The 23,904-nt window shown below is 35.4% G+C and overlaps 7 protein-coding genes across 11 annotated transcripts; 5 read left to right on the top strand and 2 right to left on the bottom strand.

Annotated features, from left to right (window-relative positions):
- Window positions 1-4,653: 4,653 nt before the first annotated feature.
- Window positions 4,654-7,823, top strand: CYCB2;3 (Cyclin B2;3). The gene is made up of 12 exons (NM_101912.3): window positions 4,654-4,942; window positions 5,191-5,263; window positions 5,357-5,489; window positions 5,592-5,639; window positions 5,724-5,772; window positions 5,855-6,001; window positions 6,084-6,218; window positions 6,330-6,419; window positions 6,510-6,731; window positions 6,818-6,916; window positions 7,015-7,193; window positions 7,277-7,823. Exons 2-12 carry the CDS (start codon window positions 5,209-5,211, stop codon window positions 7,407-7,409), a joined length of 1,290 nt encoding a protein of 429 aa, NP_173485.1. The 5' UTR covers window positions 4,654-4,942; window positions 5,191-5,208; the 3' UTR covers window positions 7,410-7,823.
- Window positions 7,824-8,027: 204 nt separating this feature from the next.
- On the bottom strand, window positions 8,028-9,371 carry AT1G20600 (AP2/B3-like transcriptional factor family protein; the record flags this gene model as incomplete). Its single annotated transcript, NM_101911.2, has 2 exons — window positions 8,028-8,316; window positions 8,730-9,371. The coding sequence occupies 2 exons, from the start codon at window positions 9,369-9,371 to the stop codon at window positions 8,245-8,247; spliced, it is 714 nt and encodes a 237-aa protein (NP_173484.1). The 3' UTR covers window positions 8,028-8,244.
- Window positions 9,372-10,016: 645 nt separating this feature from the next.
- On the top strand, window positions 10,017-11,316 carry AT1G20590 (cyclin; the record flags this gene model as incomplete). Its single annotated transcript, NM_001332451.1, has 5 exons — window positions 10,017-10,187; window positions 10,413-10,604; window positions 10,691-10,789; window positions 10,888-11,066; window positions 11,160-11,316. 5 exons carry the CDS (start codon window positions 10,017-10,019, stop codon window positions 11,314-11,316), a joined length of 798 nt encoding a protein of 265 aa, NP_001319051.1.
- A 366-nt stretch (window positions 11,317-11,682) lies between these two features.
- AT1G20580 (Small nuclear ribonucleoprotein family protein) lies at window positions 11,683-13,615 on the bottom strand. The gene is made up of 5 exons (NM_101909.4): window positions 13,345-13,615; window positions 12,651-12,703; window positions 12,491-12,557; window positions 12,341-12,394; window positions 11,683-12,173 (listed from the first exon to the last, which is right to left on the bottom strand). Exons 1-5 carry the CDS (start codon window positions 13,501-13,503, stop codon window positions 12,111-12,113), a joined length of 396 nt encoding a protein of 131 aa, NP_564119.1. The 5' UTR covers window positions 13,504-13,615; the 3' UTR covers window positions 11,683-12,110.
- Window positions 13,616-13,719: 104 nt separating this feature from the next.
- DPMS1 (Nucleotide-diphospho-sugar transferases superfamily protein) lies at window positions 13,720-15,735 on the top strand. Its single transcript, NM_101908.4, has 8 exons — window positions 13,720-13,923; window positions 14,349-14,448; window positions 14,543-14,576; window positions 14,658-14,734; window positions 14,811-14,836; window positions 14,927-15,091; window positions 15,179-15,293; window positions 15,391-15,735. The coding sequence occupies exons 1-8, from the start codon at window positions 13,805-13,807 to the stop codon at window positions 15,493-15,495; spliced, it is 741 nt and encodes a 246-aa protein (NP_564118.1). The 5' UTR covers window positions 13,720-13,804; the 3' UTR covers window positions 15,496-15,735.
- Window positions 15,736-15,922: 187 nt separating this feature from the next.
- Window positions 15,923-20,629, top strand: AT1G20570 (Spc97 / Spc98 family of spindle pole body (SBP) component; the record flags this gene model as incomplete). 4 transcript variants are annotated; one of them, NM_001332448.1, is made up of 16 exons in its annotated part: window positions 15,923-16,054; window positions 16,133-16,397; window positions 16,499-16,586; window positions 16,685-16,856; window positions 16,939-17,049; window positions 17,216-18,199; window positions 18,301-18,453; window positions 18,538-18,637; window positions 18,714-18,808; window positions 18,976-19,170; window positions 19,272-19,328; window positions 19,406-19,477; window positions 19,648-19,746; window positions 19,877-20,008; window positions 20,090-20,263; window positions 20,342-20,629. In NM_001332448.1, 16 exons carry the CDS (start codon window positions 15,923-15,925, stop codon window positions 20,462-20,464), a joined length of 2,952 nt encoding a protein of 983 aa, NP_001322745.1. The 4 variants fall into 4 exon arrangements, with proteins under 4 accessions (NP_001322745.1, NP_001322746.1, NP_564117.2 ...); NM_001332449.1 differs by having other exon boundaries at window positions 16,133-16,393; window positions 16,489-16,586; window positions 20,342-20,511; NM_101907.2 differs by having other exon boundaries at window positions 19,427-19,477; window positions 20,342-20,464.
- On the top strand, window positions 20,611-22,811 carry AAE1 (acyl activating enzyme 1). 2 transcript variants are annotated; one of them, NM_101906.4, is made up of 2 exons: window positions 20,611-20,955; window positions 21,089-22,811. In NM_101906.4, the coding sequence occupies exons 1-2, from the start codon at window positions 20,752-20,754 to the stop codon at window positions 22,553-22,555; spliced, it is 1,671 nt and encodes a 556-aa protein (NP_564116.1). In that variant the 5' UTR covers window positions 20,611-20,751; the 3' UTR covers window positions 22,556-22,811. The 2 variants fall into 2 exon arrangements, with proteins under 2 accessions (NP_564116.1, NP_001077568.1); NM_001084099.1 differs by having other exon boundaries at window positions 20,665-20,955; window positions 21,096-22,806.
- The last annotated feature ends 1,093 nt before the right edge of the window (window positions 22,812-23,904 follow it).

Here is a 23,904-nt window from a genome sequence, read left to right as displayed (position 1 = left end):
TCTTTGTTTTAAATTTTTGTCTTCAAAAGTATATAGTTTCGGAAAATTAATCAACATGTGTTACAACAAAGGTGTCTGTATTTGCAATTACAAAAATGCGTGAAACATGAAAATAACTAATACCGTCGAAAGGATATAAACAGTATTGGAGTAGTTGAACAAAAGTAATTAATACTACTATTCAAAATAAAATAAGTTAGTTAACTTAACTGGGTGATATTATTTTAGTCTTATCCGATTTGAGCTTGCGTACGGCTTTTAAATAAATCAATATGCAGAAAAGTATTTAATGAATTATTAATAGATGATCATGAATCTATAAATTATGGGTTGAAAATTTAAATACATTCTTTATAAAAATACAAAAAGAGAGAGCTGAATTGACATTATTGAGTGGGTATGGTGGGGAGTCGATGTTGTGGAGCATATGACGATAATTAACACGTTACTTCGATGATGAACTGATCCACAATTTTTGATTGAGGGTAACTTGGGGTCCCTTTAGTGTCAACAAGTTGCTCTTGTTACTTAGTTTGATATTATTATTTACAACTAGAGCTAGGTACAACAATCAACAGTAACATACTATTCTCAGAAAGTGGCAATCATTAGAAGACAATCTTCATCTATCTCCGTTTAACAGAATTCATTTCGCATTCTTTTATATATTTCTTTAAAGGACATATTGCGCAGTTGCCCCCCTCCATAAACATTGTAGTAGCTCTGTTACGAAAACAACAATCCAATAAGCTATAAGAGATAAAAGTGGAGTAGGGAGATACTCTCGTAGTTATAAATTTACTTGTTTATAATTTAGACATTTAGAGTTATTAGGACTTTTAATCCTCTCCAGTATGCCGCATATATATTAAGTGCAATGACTAAAATAACTCAAATGCAGTTTTTTGTGTGTGTGTTATTTTGTATCCACATGGACCACATCACGTGGAGCACATATGACATAACCAAATGTGGTGTTACTATCACTGGTAAAACGTGTTGTTTCAAAGTTATTGGCTCCATTTTTGATGATAGATAATTTCAAATCACAGAATATATCTTCGTGTTATCAAATGTTGAGTTAATTACAAATTAGAGGATATATATGCTATCCAATATTAATCCTAAACCTGAAGTAATAATGAACCCAAGCCTGATATCTAGATTCACCCCAAAAAAAGAAAAAGAAATTGTAGCTATGTAAAAAATATCATAGCCCCCGTTTTTTTTTGACACAAAATATCATAGTCCCCTTATCAGATAAAGTTGTTGAAATCGTCTTACCACGGTCAAGTCTCTTCGTTTAGTGACGACAAAAGTCAAAAAATGCCAGAAGCTTTGGGAAAGTAGTACGTAGCTTAGCTAAATTGTACTATGCATATAATTAAATTTGTAGAGTTGTGTGATAATATTCTCGCAACTCGCAAGTTTCGTCATGGTGCATATGACTGCATGCGGGATTGTCAATTGTTTTGTAGCGAAGAACTTAAGAGTTTTTTCAGCCGTAGAATTCGAATATACTTGGTATTTAACGACCAAAATTCTATATTTAACTGTGAACATAACGTATTGGGATTTTGATTAAGTACCTTAACTATAGAACCACCCGGAGATTATAAAAACAACCAGTTTAAGATAGAAAAATATGATAGTAAAATTGTTTAGTTGTCAGTCTTATGCATAATAAATAGATTGGTGTAGTGTTTTTTCGTTTTTTTTTTTTGTTGAATGTGTATGTTTCATTTTGTTACTATATGCGTGCGTGCATATACCATATGATCCGTAATTTATTTACTCAGTTACGTATACGGTATTTCTTATACGACTAGTATTAGCTGCTATTTCTTATAGGACTAGTATTAGCTGCTAAAAAAAAAAAACAGCATAGCTCCATGCGAGAAACTACTGCTTAATTAATACTGACATAGGATATCAACTACTTCACACCCAATATTTTCTTGAGGTGTCCAAACTAAATAAATAGAGGGTTACCAATACTATATCATACATATATACATAGTTTTTATATACAGTACATAATATAACACGTAACGCTCTAAGATTTTATCGTGGTAAAATTGTGAGTCAATTAAAACAACGTAAATTTTTATTTTTACATTTCAAAAGTAAAAAGTAAATATAGATAATGAACGTTGACGATAATGTTTAGGCAAATTACTTCACGGGCTATACTACTAAATTATCATATCATAAACGAGGGCAACTGAGAACCACTTACAGGCTGCCACGTAGAAATCTTACCCTTGCTTAGTAACTTTTTGGTGTTAACCCAACCAATGAAAATTCGTTTTGGTGGTTCAACACGACAAAAACGGGATTACACCTTATCCTTTCTTTCTTTCTTTTTGGATTTCGAATTTTGTCAATGGAGTTGAAAAATCAAAGAGAAGGACAAAGCTTTCTGGCAGTCGAATCTTTTGGTACCTCGTTTTCTTCTCAGATGGGGACCTAACTAGCTTTAAGTTCATTCAATCCTTTTTGGTTATTCATAATGATGTTAGTATATAATTTACCAAATTGTGAATCTCATGATACTAATTATGATTTAAATTAACAAATTTCGTAGTTATATTTTCAAGAAAATAAAATTTCACTTGTAGGATTACTCATTTTCATTAGATTTTAATGTACATTATACTGTGGGTTTAAGGTTTTGTGTTGTTTCTTTTCTTATAGATTTTCAAAATATCAAATAAATTACTAATCATCTAATAATGCAAATCCTTTTAAACATTGTTTGGTTATTATTAGAATGGTACCCTTATTAGAAATTTAAAACTATTGACCTTATACATAGTTTATCAATTTTTACAAGTCCAATACATTTTTGTGCCACAGGCCCACCAAGCCTAATATATCTATTATCTAAGATACTAATGGGCTCTAGTCTGGTGGGTAAGTTTTGGGCCAACCTGTAATGGAAAAAAAAACAGTTGTATTCATTAAACGGATATTAATTACAAGAGACTGAGAACTTATGCAACCTAAAAGATATACATGTCAATTTAAATGCCAATAACAAAAATCTGAAACAAGAACTTATAGAATGATCTCAAACTTAACCTAATGGCATATCATATTTATTTAATGTATCTATATCAATGGAAACAAAATGCTATTGTTGTGTTTCTACATAGAAACGCAATGTTCACACTTCTACACAAATGACTTGATTGATTTAAAAGTGATTGATAGTAAATGCAGTATATCAATGCCATTATCATGTAAACAACTCTATATATCTTTTTCCCATAAAAATATAGTACGATATTCTAATGATACACTTGAAGAAGGTCTAAACTTTGTGTGAGATTTCTTACTCGAAAAAGAAAATCATTTAACTTGAGATTAATATAAATGTATTTGATTTCTTAAACGAGTCTTGGTTTTTGGTCAAAGGTGATGTATTTGATTTTTTAAATAATAGTATTTTATTTGTTATTATAGAAATGTATATTATATAGTGTAATTTTCGAAAATAAAATAAAAATAGTTGTCTTTCCCAAAATAAAAAAGGGAAGGGTATTATCATTCTTACTCGGAAGAATCGAAAATTAAGTCCATTTTTTTCTACTGTTTATCTTACACTATTTTTGTGGCAAATACAATAATACCTCTATATTATATAACTATTCTTATTGCCATACCACTGTACCTGTGAAGATTACGACAATGATAGTTTTTGTTCAGATTCAGTTCAAATTGGTTAACAATCAAATTACCGAGTTAACTAATACTTTATCTAGAGGTAGTGACAATAATAATCTTATTGGATGAAATTCATATTTTGCACGTTATAGTAACTCGTTAATTTTTTTATATGATATAATAAATGAGTTAAGACGGTAAATATAAATATATCACATAAGTTATAACTTATTGCGATTCAAAATGACTTAGCATGACATAATTATAAATTTATTGATATAAATATTTTGTTATCATGTTAACCTAATAAATATTACCGAGATATTTGTTATTGAAAACAAAAAAAACCCAAAGAATTTGAATAAGTACACATACACATGGATGAAAAACAATGATAGCCGTTGAACATAAGGCAACTTTCGATTTGGAACACGTGGCATTAATCCAACAGCTGATATGAACTAGGCAACTAGCTGTTAATTTTAAAGATATTATACAGACAATATATCCGCTCTTCTAGTCTTCAAAATCTCTATTATTCTTTATTTTTTCTTTTTTTCTTTGCCCTTGTAGTATAATATTCTAATGATACACTTGAAGAAAATCTAAACTTTGTGTGAGATTTCTTGCTTGAAAAAGAAAATCATTTAACTTGAGATTAATATAAACGAATCTTGGTCTTTGGTCAAAGGAGACATATTTGATTCTTTTAAATAGAAGTGTTTTATTTGTTTTTATAGAAATGAATATTATTTCATGGTGTAATTTTCAAAAATAAAATAAAAATAGTTGTCTTCCCCAAAATAGAATAAAAGAAAAAAAAATCAAAGAATTTGAATAAATCTATACATAGATGATATACAATTATAACCGTTGAATAGAAGACAACTTTCGATCTGGAACACGTGGCGTTGATCCAACGGCTGAGATGAACTAGCCGTTAATTTTAAAGAAAACTAATACACTATAGACGCTCTTCTAATCTTCAAAATCAATCTTACTCTTTTTTTTTTCTTTTTTTCTTTACCCTTATAAAGAGAGATAGAGAGAGAGTGGGAAGTATCTTCAAAACCGAAGCCATTAGAGAGAAAGAGAGCGTGGTTGAATCTTTGGGTTTTACTAAAAGATCTCTCTTTCTCTCCTTTGTTTGATCAACTTGGATCCAACGGGATAAAAGACTATTAGGGTTTAGGAGATTCACTGGGTTTCATAAGAATTTATGATCAAGGGTCGACTTAATCTCGCGTTGGTTCTTTGAATTGACTGTGAAAAGGTGATTTTTTTGAAAAACCAATTCGTGGGTTTTCGTTATCTTCTGGGTATTTGAGATTTAGGTCTTTGTTGTTCTTGATTGGGTCTTTCATTGAGATTATTAAACCGGATCTATAGGGTTTTGATTGTCAAGACTGTTTTTTTAGTTTCAATTTTGAAAACCCCTGCTTTTAAGTTGGGGGATGTTTCGATTTTGAAATTTGATTTCTTCAAGAGAAGAGATTTAATGAAAATAAATAACTTCCGCAGATAACGAAGAAGAAGAAAATGGTTAGATCAGATGAAAATAGCCTTGGATTAATCGGATCAATGAGTCTCCAAGGTACCCTAAATCGATCGATTTTGTTATTAAAAATCAAAACTTTCGTTCTCTTTGATTTTTCCCCCAAATTGATTTTGAATTTACTTGATGTAGGGGGAGGAGTAGTAGGAAAGATCAAGACGACGGCAACAACAGGACCGACAAGAAGAGCACTAAGTACTATTAACAAGAACATCACTGAAGCGCCGTCTTACCCTTATGCTGTCAACAAGAGATCAGTTTCTGAGTAAGTTCACTTTAATCCTCAGATTCAAGATTAGTGTTTTTTTTTTCTTCTCCCTTTGATTAGACTCTTATAGGAACCCTATTTCTTTCTGTGACTTTGCAGAAGAGATGGCATTTGTAATAAACCACCTGTGCATCGACCAGTTACTAGGTAAGCATAGATCTTTACTCTTGTCTACTTTGAGTATCTCACATTGTCTGATTACTTAACTTTTACTACTCTCTGTTGGTTCAGGAAGTTTGCTGCTCAGTTAGCAGATCATAAGCCACATATCCGTGATGAGGTACCCTATTGTTCAATGTATGTTTCATTTAGAGCAATGATGATATAGACCGGATTTTAAAGTTCTGATCTTTAACTCTTAGGAAACTAAGAAACCAGACTCAGTTTCAAGTGAAGAACCAGAGACGATTATCATTGATGTGGATGAAAGTGATAAAGAAGGAGGTGACTCTAATGAGCCAATGTTTGTACAACATACTGAAGCAATGCTGGAGGAGATTGAACAGATGGTATACATATTTCCTAACCATTCTTTGCTTTGTTTATGGAAGTGTTAATATAGTTACTCATATTGTTTGTGTCTTTCAAAAGGAGAAGGAGATTGAAATGGAAGATGCAGACAAAGAAGAAGAGCCTGTGATCGATATTGATGCCTGTGATAAGAATAATCCTTTGGCTGCGGTTGAATATATCCATGATATGCATACCTTCTACAAGAATTTTGAGGTGAATTTGTCTTGTTTCACATCAACTTTTGCTTTTGTGTTCTTTATCATCGAAAGGATTGTAGTTTCAAAATCTTGTACTTATGTTTGATTCATTCTTATGATTCTGCAGAAACTTAGTTGCGTGCCTCCTAACTATATGGACAATCAACAAGATCTTAATGAGAGAATGAGAGGAATCCTCATTGACTGGTTAATTGAGGTAGACAGATCTAGACAAAAGCTATTTAATGCCACTTTTTTTGTCTCAATGTGCCTGAAGATAAATTGACTGGAAAATTATCTTGTCCAGGTGCACTACAAGTTTGAACTGATGGAGGAAACTCTTTATCTCACAATCAATGTCATCGACAGATTCCTTGCGGTTCATCAAATCGTGAGGAAAAAGCTTCAGCTTGTTGGTGTTACTGCTTTGTTGCTTGCATGTAAATATGAAGAAGTTTCAGTTCCAGTGGTAGATGATCTCATCTTGATCTCTGACAAAGCTTACTCTAGAAGAGAAGTGCTAGATATGGTGAATACACAACTTTGTCTTGATCATTAACTACCACTGGTTGATGCTTCATAGTTGAATTTACCTGTTTTTGGTTTCTATTGCAGGAGAAGCTAATGGCCAACACCTTGCAATTCAATTTCTCTCTACCAACTCCATATGTTTTCATGAAACGATTTCTCAAAGCTGCCCAATCTGACAAGAAGGTATATATCTCCCTAACTAAAAAAGCTTGAATCATTATATCCGGAAACCATCAGGCCTAATATCTAAATCGGTGTGGTATATGCAATTGTGGTTTCAGCTTGAGATTTTATCATTCTTTATGATCGAGCTTTGCCTTGTGGAGTATGAGATGCTAGAGTATCTTCCATCTAAGCTGGCGGCCTCAGCAATCTACACTGCTCAGTGTACACTTAAGGGATTTGAAGAATGGAGCAAAACCTGTGAGTTTCACACAGGCTACAACGAAAAACAGCTACTGTAAGAACATACATTGATTTTTTTGAAAACCCCATGACATGAGATTTTGGTATCCTGACAGTGGGTTTTTGTGTTTTTTCTAGGGCATGTGCGAGAAAGATGGTTGCTTTCCATCACAAGGCAGGAACAGGGAAGCTCACAGGAGTTCACAGAAAGTACAACACATCTAAGTTCTGTCATGCTGCAAGAACTGAACCAGCTGGGTTTCTGATTTAATATTAATAAGAATCTAATATGACTTAACTCGAGTTTTTCTTTAGAACAAAAAGAGTGTGAGAGAAAGAGAGATAGTAGAGCAAGTTGCCCAAAATGGGAGAAGAATGGATCTTTAGATATCATGGCAAGTAGCCCAAAAAGAGTGTATTCTTCTCTTTCTAAGGTCTTTAGATCTTTCTTCACTTGAGAGAGAATAAAAAGAATCTTCTGATATCATGCTTTCCTATATTCAACTTGTGAATCGATTCTTGTATAGACTCAGGAAAATCTATGATCCAGTTTGGTTAATATTACTCGGGAGCTGAACCTCTAGACTGAATCAAATATTCTTCTACATGTCGTTTTGGTACTCTGGAACTGAATCTCTAGACCCTATCAAATATTCTACAAGTACATGGCAATTTTTTGGATTGTAATTTGGGAAAATTGCAGTTGACAAGGTTTTTACATGATGAAAATACAAGTACAATATTCTTTTATAGCTTATATATTAATGTTATAAATGACCATATAGACTACGTTATTTAGACAACTCAAAGTCTACAGTATTGCAGTCTTTATTGAAGGAGGATATAATCATTACTTCTAGTATTTCATAATCTTGTTCCTTCAATTTATCTTTGTTTTCTGATCTTAGTCTTATTAAGACCTTTATGAAAACAATGTACTTTGTTTTACTCATCTACTGTCAGAAATGGAGAATGCGCAAAGAAGAAAATAGATCACAACGAAAACTTGTCAATGATTCAAACATCTTGGTAACCCAAAATACAGAACTAGTAGTGCATCTGGACATATCTCTCTTGTTCTCCTTTGTTTGGTTTTACAGTGTTCTCTAAGAAGTGTTGCAGCACCTGACTTTGCTGCCTCGAATGAAGACATGCTCAAGCTGTGATACCTTACCATCCTGTAACATAGCAATGAAAAACCGAAAACAAAAGTTAAGTGACAATTATTAATAAACAAACCCATTAAGTTGACAGATTATTTATGAATACTTATGAACAATAACACATTAAAAGAGTTAAAGACTTTCTGAACTAAAAAACTACAGGTAGTTCTTTCCCAATAATTACAGGTTCATTCAAAACCCATACAGCACATTATTCGCAAAGAAGACGAAGCTTTAAGACCTGCATACTTGAGACTATTCACATTTGACCACTGTATTAATTCTTGAAGATCTCACCCTAATTTGGATTCAAGAAAGCAGTAGTCTTCAAGATCATCCCACTCGATTAGTTAATTTCTTAAAGAAAATGTAACGTAGTGAATAGCAAAGCAAAGCTTTCGAGTCTTTATGTGCCTAAACATCCAAACAGTGACAAAATCAGAAGTCTTCAAAAGACCATAATCTGCCACAAACTGCATCCACCCTGAAGTTAAGACAGGTGTTTTATCCCCATTCCACATCTTGAACTTCATCTGTTGAACTTCCCCGTCTGGTCCATACACCGAAACATCAACCCCCTTTACCGGATCCTCTGATTCTTCTAGAAAAGGAAGCATCTTCTCCTTCACTTGCTCCTTCGATAACATGAGCCTGCTTTGATCTGTATCGACGTCGCTCGACATCAACTGCTTCTTTATCGGTCGGCTGAATCGCCTCGTCACCTCATCATCGCCGAATATATCCTGTGGATCGAGTTCAGCGTTGTACCAATCCTCAATTAACCTCAGAGTTTCTTCTGAAAAGTCATGGATATTTATTTTCATGATGTTCTGATTCTTAACCCTCTTAGGTTGATTTTTTTCAGTTTTTTCTTCCCTCTTCCTAGACTGCTTTTGATTAGCTTGGCTTACTAGTAATAATGGAAGGGACGCAACCTCATCATCTATATCGTCTTCATCATCTATATCCTCTTCACGATCCATAACATCTTGCATCAATTGTGCTAATATGTATGTAACTTCTTCATCTTCTTGTGTTGAACTTGTCGGTTTACCTGTTGAATTCGCCATGATCGATCTCTCACGTTCTCTCTATCTTACCTTGCTGAAGAACCTATCTATAGGGTTTGTTTTTTTCCTTCTTTCTAGCAAATCAATTTCCTTTTATACTTTGATTTTCCATTTAAATCATATATATGAAAGTTGGCCACCTCATATTAGTTTAGTAATTTTAGTTAGATATTTTTTTATTATTACGTTTTGTGAATATGATTTTATCATATGACCTTCTTTCTGTATATTTTTGTGCGTTCTGATAACTTGGTAATATTGATAAACAATTTTTTTCACGTAATAGTCATCTGACACATTAGACATACCAAAAAAAACATAAGACATTATATTGTTATATGCAAAAGAAAATAATTAAAGTGTTGACTTAAATTACTAGCATATCATGATGTGATTGTTTACTAGATGACAAAAAAATATATGGAATAAAAAATTGTTTGTTATAATTAAGTTAGACAAGTTTCAAAACACATAAGTAATATAACTACATTCATTTTATCAATCTATCATATATTGTTGTTGTATGTGATTATGATAGTTAAATATTAGAAAAATAGATATATAAATTTTCATATTATAGTAGAATTGATATTTCGAGTTATAGATGAAACTAATCATAAAAATTAATAATTATATTAAATAGATATGAATTATAGTAATAATTATATTGAACATCAAAATAAAAAAAAAACCATAATCATATTTTTCCGACAATTCAAAAAACAAAAACCGATGCTACGCATGGGTGTTCATCTAGTTGTAATTAATAAAAACACATTTAACTTTTTTAATCGACAAAATAATTATTTTAACTCTGTAAAAATACTGCTCTGTTTTTCAAAAACGTCAATGAGAGATATAGACTAGAGACCTCTCTAATAGCTGATGATGAATTTTTTATAATAAAAAGCTCTGTTTCTTGATACCATGTCGTATAAATTTCTATATCATACATGTATATGCTCTACTTGAACGACTTCTTATGTAACTTGAGTTCTTGTTATCTCAATACAAGTTATGTTTGTTCATTCTTGTCTTTAGGGAAAAACTAAGAAGATTTTTGTCATCGACAGATTCCTTGCGGTTCATCAAATCGTGAGGAAAAAGCTTCAGCTTGTTGGTGTTACTGCTTTGTTGCTCGCATGTAAATATGAAGAAGTTTCAGTTCCAGTGGTAGATGATCTCATCTTGATCTCTGACAAAGCTTACTCTAGAAGAGAAGTGCTAGATATGGTGAATACACAACTTTGTCTTGATCATTAACTACCACTGGTTGATGCTTCATAGTTGAATTTACCTGTTTTTGGTTTCTATTGCAGGAGAAGCTAATGGCCAACACCTTGCAATTCAATTTCTCTCTACCAACTCCATATGTTTTCATGAAACGATTTCTCAAAGCTGCCCAATCTGACAAGAAGGTATATATCTCCCTAACTAAAAAAGCTTGAATCATTATGTCCGGAAACCATCAGGCCTAATATCTAAATCGGTGTGGTATATGCAATTGTGGTGTCAGCTTGAGATTTTATCATTCTTTATGATCGAGCTTTGCCTTGTGGAGTATGAGATGCTAGAGTATCTTCCATCTAAGCTGGCGGCCTCAGCAATCTACACTGCTCAGTGTACACTTAAGGGATTTGAAGAATGGAGCAAAACCTGTGAGTTTCACACAGGCTACAACGAAGAACAGCTACTGTAAGAACATACATTGATTGTTTCGAATTTTTTTGAAAACCCGATGACATGAGATTTTGGAATCCTGACAATGGGTTTTGTGTTTTTTCCTAGGGCATGTGCGAGAAAGATGGTTGCTTTTCATCACAAGGCAGGAACAGGGAAGCTCACAGGAAGTACAACACATCTAAGTTCTTTCATGCTGCAAGAAGTGAACCAGCTGGGTTTCTGCTTTAAGGGAGGAAAAAACTATAATAAGAATCTAATATGACATAACTCGAGTTTTTCTTTTGAACAAAAAGAGTGTGAGAGAAAGAGAGATAGAGCAAGTTGCCCAAATGGGATATGTACAATGGTTGGTTCGGTTCTTCTCTTTTTAAGGTCTTTAAGATCTTTCTTCACTTGAGAGAGAATAAAAAGAATCTTTTGATATCATGCTTTCCTATATTCAACTTGTGAATTGATCCTACTAATTTCATGTATAATCGTTGTAAAATACTCAGGAAACTCTATGACCCATTTTGGTTAATATTACTCAGGAACCGAACCTCTACACTCCATCAAATATTCTTCTACAAGTCGTTTTGGTGTTTGCTGGTACTCTGGAACTAAACTTTTATAGACTAAATATTGTACAAGTCATTTTGGAAATTTTTTGGATAATTTGGGAAAATAGCAGTAGACAAGGTTTTACATGTTGAAAATACAAGTACAATATTATTTTCTAGCTTATATTATTAATGTTATAAATGACCAACTTTGTTTTCTGATCTTAGTCTTATTAAGACCTTTATGAAAACAATGTACTTTGTTTTACTCATCTACTGTCAGAAATGGAGAATGCGCAAAGAAGAAAATAGATCACAACGAAAACTTGTCAATGATTCAAACATCTTGGTAACCCAAAATACAGAACTAGTAGTGCATCTGGATATCTCTCTCTCTTGTTTGGTTTTACAGTGTTCTCTAAAGCATTAATGACAGAACCAAGAAAGGCGGCTTTCACCTGGATATCACAGAAAGACTATCCCAGAATCAAAGCTTACATGTTGAGCGTAAAATCAATCATCTCCTCACAGGTGGTACCGCTCCCCTTCCTCCAGTTCCACGCCCGGGCCCGGCAGCCGGCTTTAAGATAATATCACAAAGATTCAAGAATCTAACCATTAGTAGTGACAAAGAAGAAACAAACCATTAAGGGATAACAAGGATTTGAACATCTTAACAAGTTCCATAAAACTTCCTAACATTGCATTCATGAGCACTAAATCATAAGAGAGAGAGGGTGAACTTACTTTCCCTCGCATTGCACCTCTACCTCTGCCAACACCCAGTGATGAGCTCTTTCCCTACATTGATTAAGCAAGTAAGGTAAGATGTTTGTTGGAGATATGTATAGAGATCCTAATATCATTCTGCATCCAGGGTTCAAAAAGCATATATACCTTGATTCTAGCATCTAACCGCTTGAACATTGGAGCATGTTTGAGAATGTCTGGTATGACCATAAACCTGTCAAGATATATCCGCAGGTCAATTACTAAACAGCTAGGGTTAACAAGAATGATCCCATGAATTACATAAACAAGGAAACAAGTACAGCACCTGACTTTACTGCCTCGAATGAAGACATGCTCAAGCTGTGATACCTTACCATCCTGTAACACAGCATTGGAAAACCCAAAACAAAAGTTCAGTGACAATTAACAAACAAACCCATTAAGTTGACAGATTATTTATGTATACTATGAAGAATAACACTTAAAGAGTTAAGACTTTCTGAATTGAGAACTACATGTAGTTCTTTTCCCAATAATTACAGGTTGACTCAAAACCCATACGGCACAATAATCCGCAAATAAGAGGACGCTTTAAGACCTGCATACTTCAGATAATTCACATTTGACCACTGTATTCCTAAAGAGCAACTTAGGCTTTGGATAAAACGTTACAAAGCACAAACGTAGAACCTTTCTTCTCAGTTATTGATGTGTCCTATAGATCAATAATAAGTTTAACCAATCAGAGGAGACTATACCCTACAGTCAAAATTTATCTAATGTCACTGGCAGGATCACGCATTCTAGGGTTTTATACAGCATGAATTTCAAGGATTCTTAATCTCACTTAGAACTTAAAATAAGAAGCAATCTAAAATTTCCCAGCAAATTTGCCCAGCTCACCAAATCTAGGGTTTTAACAGCACTAACATCAAACAATGAAATTGAAACGAAACCTATGGTTCAAAAAACAGTCTCATATAAAATGAATCGAGATCTTCAGAGTATCAGTTGATTACCTTGGCGGTATAAGTAATATCCTCGAGCTGACAGTTCCAGTTATCCTCACACTCAATCATACTTCCTCTGTAAAGCTCGCCGCTCTTTAGCTCCACCGTCACGATATGACCTGAGGCCTCGTGAAGAAGCTTCACCGGTATTCCCAAACTTCGGCTCATCTTTCTCTCTACAAAACCCTAATTGAAAACCTTCTCCTTTAACTCTGCAACCTAGAAAGAAAAAAATGGCGGAAGGAAAGAAGAGCGACTCAGATGCGATTGACGAGTTTACCTCTTTTAAAGCTTTCCTGATTTATTTTTGGGCTTTATATAGGCCCATATTTATATTAGGCCCAATTTGAGAAACTTGCTTTTTAGTCCCTATATTTGACATTATTTTAATCCTTATTTTTGTACAGACGACGGCTGATTTCACGGGTTAAGACGAAGGAACCACCGTTACCAAAACTCGCCGGAAGAGATGGCGGACGAGATGGAGACCAAAGGAGAGAAGAAGTACAAGTATAGCATAATCATTCCTACCTACAACGAGCGCCTCAACATCGCTATCATAGTCTACCTGATTTTCAAGCATCTCCGGTAAATGAATATTTATTTCTTTTGGTCTTTTCACGTTCATTCTTTCATTTCAGAATCGGAATTACGTTTTTTGTTATTCTTTTACTGAATACTCGAACCTGATCGCCAATTTCAAGTTACGGATCTCGGAAATTTTCCGATCATGTTTCTGTAGATTGCAGATCCTAATTCGTGATTTGTTGTTTCTGTGCATGAGCTAGTAAAGGCCAATGTAGTGATCCCTCAAACTATATAGTAGTAGTTTCATGGTGTTTTAAAAACTTTGATTTAGTGATCGGAGAATAGTCAGAAGCTACATGTGCTAATCTTAGATCGATTCTGGTTATGGCTGCTTATATGAAATTAATATAGAATTGCACTTGTTAAGTAGACTCTTTGTTAACTGTTACTGAGAATTTGCTTCGCTACTTGTTTGTATGATTTAGGGACGTTGATTTTGAGATAATTGTTGTGGATGATGGGAGTCCTGATGGCACACAGGAAATTGTCAAGCAACTGCAGCAATTGTATGGTGAAGACCGTATCGTGAGTACAATGATGTGTTAAGACCTTAATTTGTAAATTATTGGGCGTTCTTCTGTTTAGGTGAAATCATGTTTTTATCTTTTTTATGATGCAGCTTTTAAGAGCTAGAGCCAAGAAGCTTGGTTTGGGTATGTAATTTGTATCTTCATTGTCTTCTAGTTTTGGTTAACAAGAAATGAAATTAATTTTCTTGGCATGGTCAATCTCAGGAACTGCATATATTCATGGTTTGAAGCATGCTACGGGTGATTTCGTCGTGATCATGGATGCTGATCTTTCACATCATGTAAGAGCCATTAATTTAGTTTTCTTGTTTACCTGTTTAATTGTTTAGCTAACCCAGTCACTTTTCTTCTGTGCAGCCAAAATACTTACCAAGTTTCATCAAGTAAGAAAAAGAAGAGTCTCTTGATCTCTTACTAGTTTCACAACCTATAGTGACTTCAACTGATTTGTTTTTTTTCTTATTATCATAAAGGAAACAACTAGAGACAAATGCAAGTATAGTAACTGGTACACGATATGTAAAAGGTGGTGGTGTACACGGGTGGAATCTTATGCGGAAACTCACTAGTAGAGGAGCAAATGTGCTAGCTCAAACACTTTTATGGCCTGGTGTATCTGATTTAACAGGATCATTCCGGTATAATTCAAATAACATATGCGCATATTTTTAACTGACATCATTTGATAGTATCATGTCTGACCTCCGCACCTCTTTGTTTGGAAGGCTATACAAGAAATCGGCGCTTGAAGACGTGATTAGCTCATGTGTGAGTAAAGGGTATGTCTTTCAGATGGAAATGATTGTTCGTGCAACCAGAAAAGGATACCATATTGAAGAGGTCTCTCTTTTTATACCAATTCACTGTGATTTTGATTCTTTCTAAACTATATTTCCATTCATATTCTTGATTCTCTGGTGCTCATCTTCATCTGCAGGTACCGATCACTTTTGTTGACAGAGTCTTTGGAACTTCGAAACTCGGAGGATCTGAAATAGTGGAATATCTAAAAGGCCTCGTCTATCTCCTGCTTACAACTTAAGACACACCAAGCAACTCAACAACACACGAGTCTCTCTTTATACTCTTCATTTGTTCCATTGCTTCATAGATTTCTCTTAACAGTTGAACTCTGATCATGTCGTTTAGAAACTTCACTTACTTTGACTTCAGAGAGTCGCATCTTTTAAGACTCAAAAGTTCATATTATAGACATTGTTGATTTTGAATGTTGAGTTGAGATATCTTACATTTCATAAATACCTTAACCAACCAACCAAAGAAGGTTTTATGTTTTAGATCGTTCGTAATGTGATAATCTTTGTCACTGCGACGGGCCTTTATAATTTGGGCCCATTTGAGACCTTTCTTCACTTGCTCTCACTCACTCTCTCTCAAATTCACCCACATCAAAGCTTCTCCGATTTCCCTCCGAACCAATTTGGTATGTGAAAATCAAATTCACAGTGATGTCTGAGTCGTTGCTTCGTATTGATCACGCCGGCTTAGACACCCTAATTCCGGGAATGATGTGCAGTCACAGAGTTTGGACACACTCAGAACTAGCTCCTCCTTCAGTGAGCGTGAATGAATCCCATCTGGTAATGCCACAAACACTACTCTTTTCAAATTCTTTTCGGCAAAGCAACTTAAACCCTTTTTCTCCGGAGGTTAATTAGGTGAAAGGTCTCTTACAAGCTTTGCAAGGTTTCTCTAGTCCCTTCATTTTCTGGGACCGAAAGGAACAAACTTTCCGCGCTAAAAGTGAGATACGAGTTTCTCATTTGTCTCAGTCAAGCCTTCATGTCCTTCTCGCTGGATTTTTGTATGCTGCTACATGTTTGAAGCTTGTGGAGTCTATTGTTAGTGGAATTAATGCCTCTCTTAAATCTCCTCCTACTTTAATGGCATTTTCGAACTCTGCCTCTGGTTGGCTTGAGGCAAGTAGTCCACAACTCCCTATTAGTTTTTTTATTTATTTATTTGGCTTGTTCTTGAATATTTGAGACTGATGTACAATTGGGTATTGGAACAGAGACTTAGAGATATTGCTTTGAATGAGGAAGTGAAGATCAACGATTCTAATGTTGCTGTTACTCCAACTCTTTTGGGATTAACTAGTTCTTTATCTAGGTGTGTAGCCTAGATCATTTTCATATATTGAATGCTGTTTCTCGGTTCAAGAACTATATTTAATAGCAGTCTTCAGTTTTTTTCTTTCTATTTGCTAGTCTGTGTTCAGATGCTGAATACCTTTTCCAAGTTGTACGAGGTGCGATCCCTCATGCGTATTTTGAGTCGAGTTCGGCTATTTCAACAGCTGAAATTGCTGTGCACGTTCTTGATTACCTTTACAAGAGGCTAGATGAAGTATGTCTTGTACAAGGTGGTGAGCTTGTGGCCGTTTTTTTGTGTTCTTTTTTTTTTTTTTTTCCTTTGTTGTTGCTCACTTCTCTAATTGGATTATTGAAAATATTTGGACCAGGTGGAAGGATTTCACATGTTATTGCAAATCTTTGCTGGAAGTTTATTGCCATATGTAGAGAGTTTGGATTCATGGTTGTTTGAGGGAACTCTTGATGATCCTTTTGAAGAGGTAGGTGTTCTTGGGGTTTTATTTATGTTCCATGGGCGAGAAACTATTTTCCTCTATCTTTTTGATGCCAACATCAAAGTACATTCTTTACAAGGCGAGCAAATTGAAAGTTTGATGATGATGAATTCCTTAGTTGAGGTGAAGATTAACTTTTGTTTCCTCGCAGTTGTTCTTTACAGCCAACCAATCGGTCTCGGTTAGCGATGCAGAGTTTTGGGAGAAAAGCTATCTGTTGACGAGGGTGCTGGGTCCAAAATCAAATGTAACTTCGCTAAATCAAAAGAAAGGGATGAGTGGAAATGACTCCAATTCAGTTTCTGACAAAGACAAAGAGCAGAACAATCGGGTGTTATGCCCACTGTTCATAAAAGACATATGTAAGTCGATTGTTTCTGCTGGAAAGTCACTGCAGCTGATGCAGCATATTCCTTCTACGTCTTCAGAAAATTGTGAAAAGATTCAGTACCATGGGCGAAATGGTTTTGGGAATTCTGGCTGTGGCATACTCCTGGCTGGAAAGAATAGCTTTAGAAGCATTGCAGACTTATCCTTGTCTGAAATATTCTGTCTATCACTTGCTGGCCTCATAGGCCATGGTGATCATGTATCTAGATATCTGTGGAAAGATGAGACAGATGAGTGGGAGATTTCTCCTACTTTAGCATCATATATAAGTGGTAAGCTAGTGAATGGCACAGGTGATCTTCTCACATACTCAGAGCGAATGTGGTATAAGTTGTTGGTTGGTGCTGTGCAAGAGAAAAAATCTATAGAAGCCAAATCAGAACTCCAGAGTCCATGTTGTGTTACTTGTGTTAAAGAAGAAAAAAATGTTCTCGCTGCCGAAAAGGTGTTGCAGGGGTTGTTTTGTCATGAAAACCTTGTTGTTTCAGCATCTAAAATGGATCTTGAGAGGAATAAAAATGCCTGGCATGTCTTGAACTTATCAGAGAACTATTGTCTACCCTCTCTAAATGATAAGAGTTTGTTGAGTGCTGTTTTTGAGGGATCTGGCGTTGCACCAAAATTTGTCGGAACAAACTACAAATATGGATTCCAATTCGGTAGATCTGAATATCTTTCTTCTCAAGATGACACCAAAATTCTAGAAACGTTATTTCCTTTTCCTACATTGCTGCCGTCATTCCAGGTACTTAGATACTGATCATTTTATGTCCATTTCTTCACTTTTATCCCATGTGCAATAGTTTATGATAGCGGAGTTTGAAATCTTTGTGATCAACAAAAAAGTCGAAGCTCCATATGTCAGAATTCCTACCTTACCAAAAGAATAGTACACTTCCTTCAAGAGTTCTCAGCTGGATACTTAGGACAGAGCCAAGGAATACTCTACTTCCTGTTGTAATAATGCAAGAATGCTTCACAATCAACATCAGGAGGCAGGTACGGTGATGTAAGCTGTACATTGCCACTTGTTGCTACGGTATGCATACTTTTGTTACGTTCTGATAGCTGTGCGTGTTGTAGGTGGACAACATTAGCAAAGTGATTTTTTCAAAACTAATGAATGAATGGAAATTGATGCACGAACTTGCGGTGTTGCGTGCCATTTATTTGTTAGGTTCAGGTATGTTTTATGTGCTTTAACCTTTTTGGCAATAGGATTGTAACTGGAATCTTAACAAATCCTATAAATTTTTCAGGGGACCTTCTGCAGCATTTTTTGACTGTCATATTTGATAGGCTGGGCAAGGGAGAGTCATCAAATGATGATTTTGAGTTGAACATAATCATTCAGGTAACCAAATTTAATGAACTTCTTTCTTAGAGACACTTCTCTCATCTTTATAGTCTCCAGTAAATAGATTCACTGTTTGTTAACTGTTTGCTTCTGTATCACTGTTTTCTGTTGCCGTATATAGTGTTTATACAAACAAACTAAATTTGAAATTGTACAATTTACAGGAATCAATTAGAAATTCAGCTGATACCATGTTGTTAAGCAGTCCTGATGCATTGGTGGTATCTATTTCCAGTGAAGGGTGTTTGGACAGAGACAAAGATGACAAGGGCGACGTAAAATCCCTTTCTTCACCTCGTGAAAGCAGCGTTAACAATTATGCGATAGATTGCCTTGAATCTCTCAAATTCACATACAAGGTGTAGAGAAAAACATTTAGTCTTACACCCAGTTGCAGCGTAGTGACATATTACAGTGCTAACATCTATCTGTAAAAGATCTTAACTATTTTCCTTTTAAGGTGCCGTGGCCGCTTGAGCTTATTGCGAACAGCGAGGCCATTAAGAAGTATAACCAGGTAACCCTTTCTCATCCAGCTATTTTTTTGGGGAAACAGTGTGATGTTCTATGTGTTAATTGTTTAAATGAAAACAGGTGATGGGATTTTTGTTGAAGGTCAAGCGAGCAAAATATGTGCTTGATAAGGCACGAAGGTTGATGTGGAAGGTCTTTGATATCTCTCAAACCATTTCTTTCCATTTAGACTGCTTCATTTGACATCCGAATCCAATCTCAGATAGCCTGAGTAGTCTTTTGATATACGTAATGTACTGAGGAGTCATAATGATGTGGTTTAGTTTGATAAACTTAATGACTTTGGTGTTTATGTATTATAGGGTAAAGGCTCTGCAACAAAAATCCGCAAGCACCACTGTTTACTGGAACAAAAGCTCCTCAATTTTGTGGATGCTTTTCATCAATACGTAATGGATAGGGTAATGTCTAATACTGGATAATTGGTTATAATTACCGACAACCGTATTAGTTTCCGTAGTTATAAGTATGTGCAAGTGTTGTTGCAAAATTGGAAGTTGATGTTATGGCTTCACTGGGTTTTACAAACAGGTATATCACACTGCTTGGCGTGAGCTGTGCGAAGCTATGGTAAAAGCAGGGTCTCTAGATGAGGTCATAGATGTACACGAGACGTACTTGTTATCGATTCAGAGGCAATGTTTTGTGGTTCAAGAAAAGCTGGTAATTGACCATTTGTATATGCATAATAAGTATTCGGATTTGTAGCTATAAAACCAAGTATCTGGTGGGTTCTGTACACAGTGGGCAATCATCGCAAGTCGGATCAACATGATTCTCGGTTTAGCTCTAGAATTCTACTCAATACAACAGACGCTGAGCAGCGGTGGAGCAGTTTCAGCTATCAAGGCTAGATGGGAGATGGAGATAGACCGCATCGAGAAACAATTCGAGGACTGTATTGCTTTCCTCCTTAGAGTAAGACCACTCTATCCAAACTTCGGTGCACTCTTTTCTTGTCTCAGTTTAGTAAATATGTACTATCGGAACTTGCAGGTATTGACTTCGAAGAAGAATGTGGGACACTTCCCTCATCTGGCTGATTTGGTGACCAGAATCAATTACAATTATCACTACATGTCTGACACTGGAAGCTCGATGACTGCTTCTGGATCATAGACCAACTCTTCCAGGTCCATTGAACTAAATCCCAAATGAATGTGTGCAAAAAAAAAAAACATAAAATTATTATTATGACATGTTTGAGCAAAAATAATATGTGGTCGGGACAGGTCACTACCAGTAGTCGCCCACTAGTCTGATTGCAAAATTCAAATAGAAAAGATATATGATAATACGACAACAAACTCAGGCTAGATTACAGAGTAGTTAACTTATATTATATACCTCCTCGATGCACGAGCGAGCAAAACTACTACTGTACTACTTTTCCGGCGATAAAATCTATGAAAATGGAGGGAACTATCAAATCTCCGGCCAACTACGTTCCTCTCACTCCGATCAGCTTCCTCGATAGATCTGCTGTCGTCTACGCTGACAGAGTCTCCATCGTTTATGGCTCCGTCAAGTACACGTGGCGCCAGACTCGTGACCGCTGCGTCAGAATCGCCTCCGCTCTCTCCCAGCTCGGAATCTCTACCGGAGATGTGGTCAGAACTTCTCGTTCATCGATTTCTCCCTTTTTCCCTTCTTAGCTAGTTTAATTAGTTGATTCCATGCTATTTGGAGATCTTTTCTGTTCATAGATCGAAACTTAGTTTGTTGCGTTTTCTGATTCTCAAGGTTTCAGTGTTGGCTCCAAACGTTCCAGCTATGGTTGAATTGCATTTTGGTGTTCCTATGGCTGGAGCTTTGCTCTGTACACTCAACATTCGTCATGATTCATCACTTGTTGCTGTCTTGCTTAGACATTCAGGGACAAAAGTGATTTTTGCAGATCATCAGTTTCTCCAAATAGCTGAAGGAGCTTGTGAAATCCTCTCAAATAAAGGTGACAAGGTCCCGATTTTGGTCTTGATCCCAGAGCCTCTTACTCAATCTGTTTCAAGGAAGAAGAGATCTGAGGAAATGATGGAATACGAAGATGTTGTAGCGATGGGGAAATCGGACTTCGAGGTTATACGACCAACAGATGAGTGTGATGCTATATCTGTTAATTACACATCAGGTACCACTTCAAGCCCCAAAGGTGTTGTTTATAGTCACAGAGGTGCTTATTTGAATTCTCTGGCTGCGGTTTTACTCAACGAAATGCACTCCTCGCCTACTTATCTATGGACTAATCCCATGTTTCACTGCAATGGCTGGTGCTTATTGTGGGGTGTTACTGCTATTGGTGGGACTAATATATGTTTGAGGAATGTTACGGCCAAGGCTATATTTGATAATATTTCCCAGCATAAGGTGACTCATATGGGAGGTGCGCCGACGATATTGAATATGATCATCAATGCGCCTGAATCTGAGCAGAAACCGCTTCCCGGGAAGGTGTCTTTTATAACCGGTGCTGCACCGCCACCAGCTCATGTGATTTTCAAGATGGAAGAGTTGGGGTTTTCTATGTTTCATTCCTATGGGTTAACTGAAACTTATGGACCAGGCACAATCTGTACATGGAAGCCTGAGTGGGACTCTTTGCCTAGAGAAGAACAGGCGAAAATGAAAGCTCGACAAGGCGTGAATCATTTAGGGCTCGAGGAAATACAAGTTAAAGACCCTGTAACCATGAGAACTTTGCCAGCTGATGGTGTGACTATGGGTGAAGTTGTCTTCAGAGGAAACACGGTGATGAATGGTTACTTAAAGAACCCTGAAGCAACCAAGGAAGCTTTTAAAGGAGGTTGGTTTTGGAGTGGCGACTTAGGTGTTAAACACCCTGACGGATACATAGAGCTGAAAGACAGATCGAAAGACATTATAATCTCTGGAGGAGAAAACATTAGCTCGATTGAAGTCGAGTCTACTCTGTTCACTCACCCTTGTGTTCTTGAAGCAGCTGTAGTTGCGAGGCCTGATGAGTATTGGGGTGAGACTGCTTGTGCATTTGTGAAACTTAAAGACGGGTCTAAGGCCAGTGCGGAGGAGCTTATTAGCTATTGCAGGGACCGGCTTCCACATTATATGGCTCCGAGGAGTATTGTGTTTGAGGATCTTCCTAAAACATCGACTGGAAAAGTCCAGAAGTTTGTTCTGAGGACCAAGGCTAAGGCTTTGGTAAGCTTATCAAAGAAAGGCAGAAGCAAGTTATGAATTGGTAAGCTTTCTTTGTTACTTCCAATCTCTACAAGATGTCTTATAAATTACTGTCTATAAGATCATGTTTGTGTCTAAGCTAAACCAGAATGAGATACTAAAACCAATTTGTATGTTTCTGAAATAAATAAAACCGGGATGAAATTGTAATTCCGGAAGATTAGATCTATAGCATTCTGATTAGAGTTGAATCTGATGGCAAGTGGATATATTATTATCTTAAGGGAATCAATCTTTGGATTGTGTCTCTTAATTATCTATATTTTTGCTGTTATTTACTGCAATTTGTTTATTAGATTTCGATTATTTTAAGAAAACTAAATAAGTATTACTATTGTTGTTAGAAAGTCGTGTATTGTTCAACACATACATGACATGACATGGTACAACATATAAAACGATTCATTAGGGGTCGGTTAAAGGTTGGTTAAATTTCAATCTGTATGTTTTTTATAACCCTTCATAATCATAATTTAATTTGCTCTTTAGTTTGATTTTTCTACATGATCATTATCAATGGTTAATTGATATTTTCAATTTTGAATGCAACATTAATTGATGTTTATAATGAATCGAAAAGTATTTCATATTTATAAATTTGTAATTACAGAACTTATAAATAATCACTAAATAAATTTGTTGTACCTAACAGTCTAACAAATTACGTTGTATAGTATTTAAGAAAAGTAGATGTTAACATTGCAACGAAATGAGTGCACTTACTATAATAAGCCTTCAATCTACAGTATATGGTTGATGAATGACACTTGAAACAACTAAGGTTCACATGGTGAAACTTGTAAGTAACAAGAGATAATCATTTGTAATAGTTCCGTGAAAGCGTAAAGATAAACTTAAAAATCTACTAATCAAATTTGCGTGTGAATTATCTTTTTTTCTCAATCAATACGAGTGCTTAATGACTAAACCGGACCATGACTCGTTTAAACTATAGGTAGATGACCTCAAACCGTTGATTATTTTCTGATTTTGGTTAGGAGGAATACGAATCCAAAATTCCTCAAACCGGCTCACAACATTTATGTTCATCGATTGTGACAACACCAAGCAAACAGAAACTTGTATAAAAGACAGACAAAAGAGTTATACTTTCTTTCTCAGTTCACGCTATTGTTCACTTACACTCTTTAGCAAAAAGTTAAACACTGAAGTAGACAAAAAGTAATTTGAAAATATTCTTCTTTTTACTAATATAAAGATGAAAAAAATAGGGATGATACAAATGTAAAGCCAAAGAGTAATATTTACACCATTATGGAAATTTAGACAGTAATGGTTCTAAAGTGATTTCATTTCAGAATAAACACATAGCTTGCAACTTGCTC

Source organism: Arabidopsis thaliana (genome assembly GCF_000001735.4).
Source record: "Arabidopsis thaliana chromosome 1 sequence".
NCBI classification, from domain to species: Eukaryota; Viridiplantae; Streptophyta; class Magnoliopsida; order Brassicales; family Brassicaceae; genus Arabidopsis; species Arabidopsis thaliana.
Note: the sequence above shows the minus strand (reverse complement) of the source record. Positions and strands in the feature narration are given on the sequence as shown.

Bases quoted from the DNA above. Each gene is read 5' to 3' on its own strand.
- AAE1 (NM_101906.4), top strand. From the start codon at position 20,752: ATGAAAATGGAGGGAACTATCAAATCTCCGGCCAACTACGTTCCTCTC. The intron at 20,956-21,088 runs GTCAGAACTTCT...CTGATTCTCAAG, and splicing joins GAATCTCTACCGGAGATGTG to GTTTCAGTGTTGGCTCCAAA.
- AT1G20580 (NM_101909.4), bottom strand. From the start codon at position 13,503: ATGAGCCGAAGTTTGGGAATACCGGTGAAGCTTCTTCACGAGGCCTCA. The intron at 12,704-13,344 runs GTAATCAACTGA...GCTGTGTTACAG, and splicing joins ATATTACTTATACCGCCAAG to GATGGTAAGGTATCACAGCT. The intron at 12,558-12,650 runs GTGCTGTACTTG...ATATCTTGACAG, and splicing joins ATTCGAGGCAGTAAAGTCAG to GTTTATGGTCATACCAGACA.
- DPMS1 (NM_101908.4), top strand. From the start codon at position 13,805: ATGGCGGACGAGATGGAGACCAAAGGAGAGAAGAAGTACAAGTATAGC. The intron at 14,837-14,926 runs GTAAGAAAAAGA...ATTATCATAAAG, and splicing joins TACTTACCAAGTTTCATCAA to GAAACAACTAGAGACAAATG. The intron at 15,092-15,178 runs GTATAATTCAAA...TTTGTTTGGAAG, and splicing joins GATTTAACAGGATCATTCCG to GCTATACAAGAAATCGGCGC.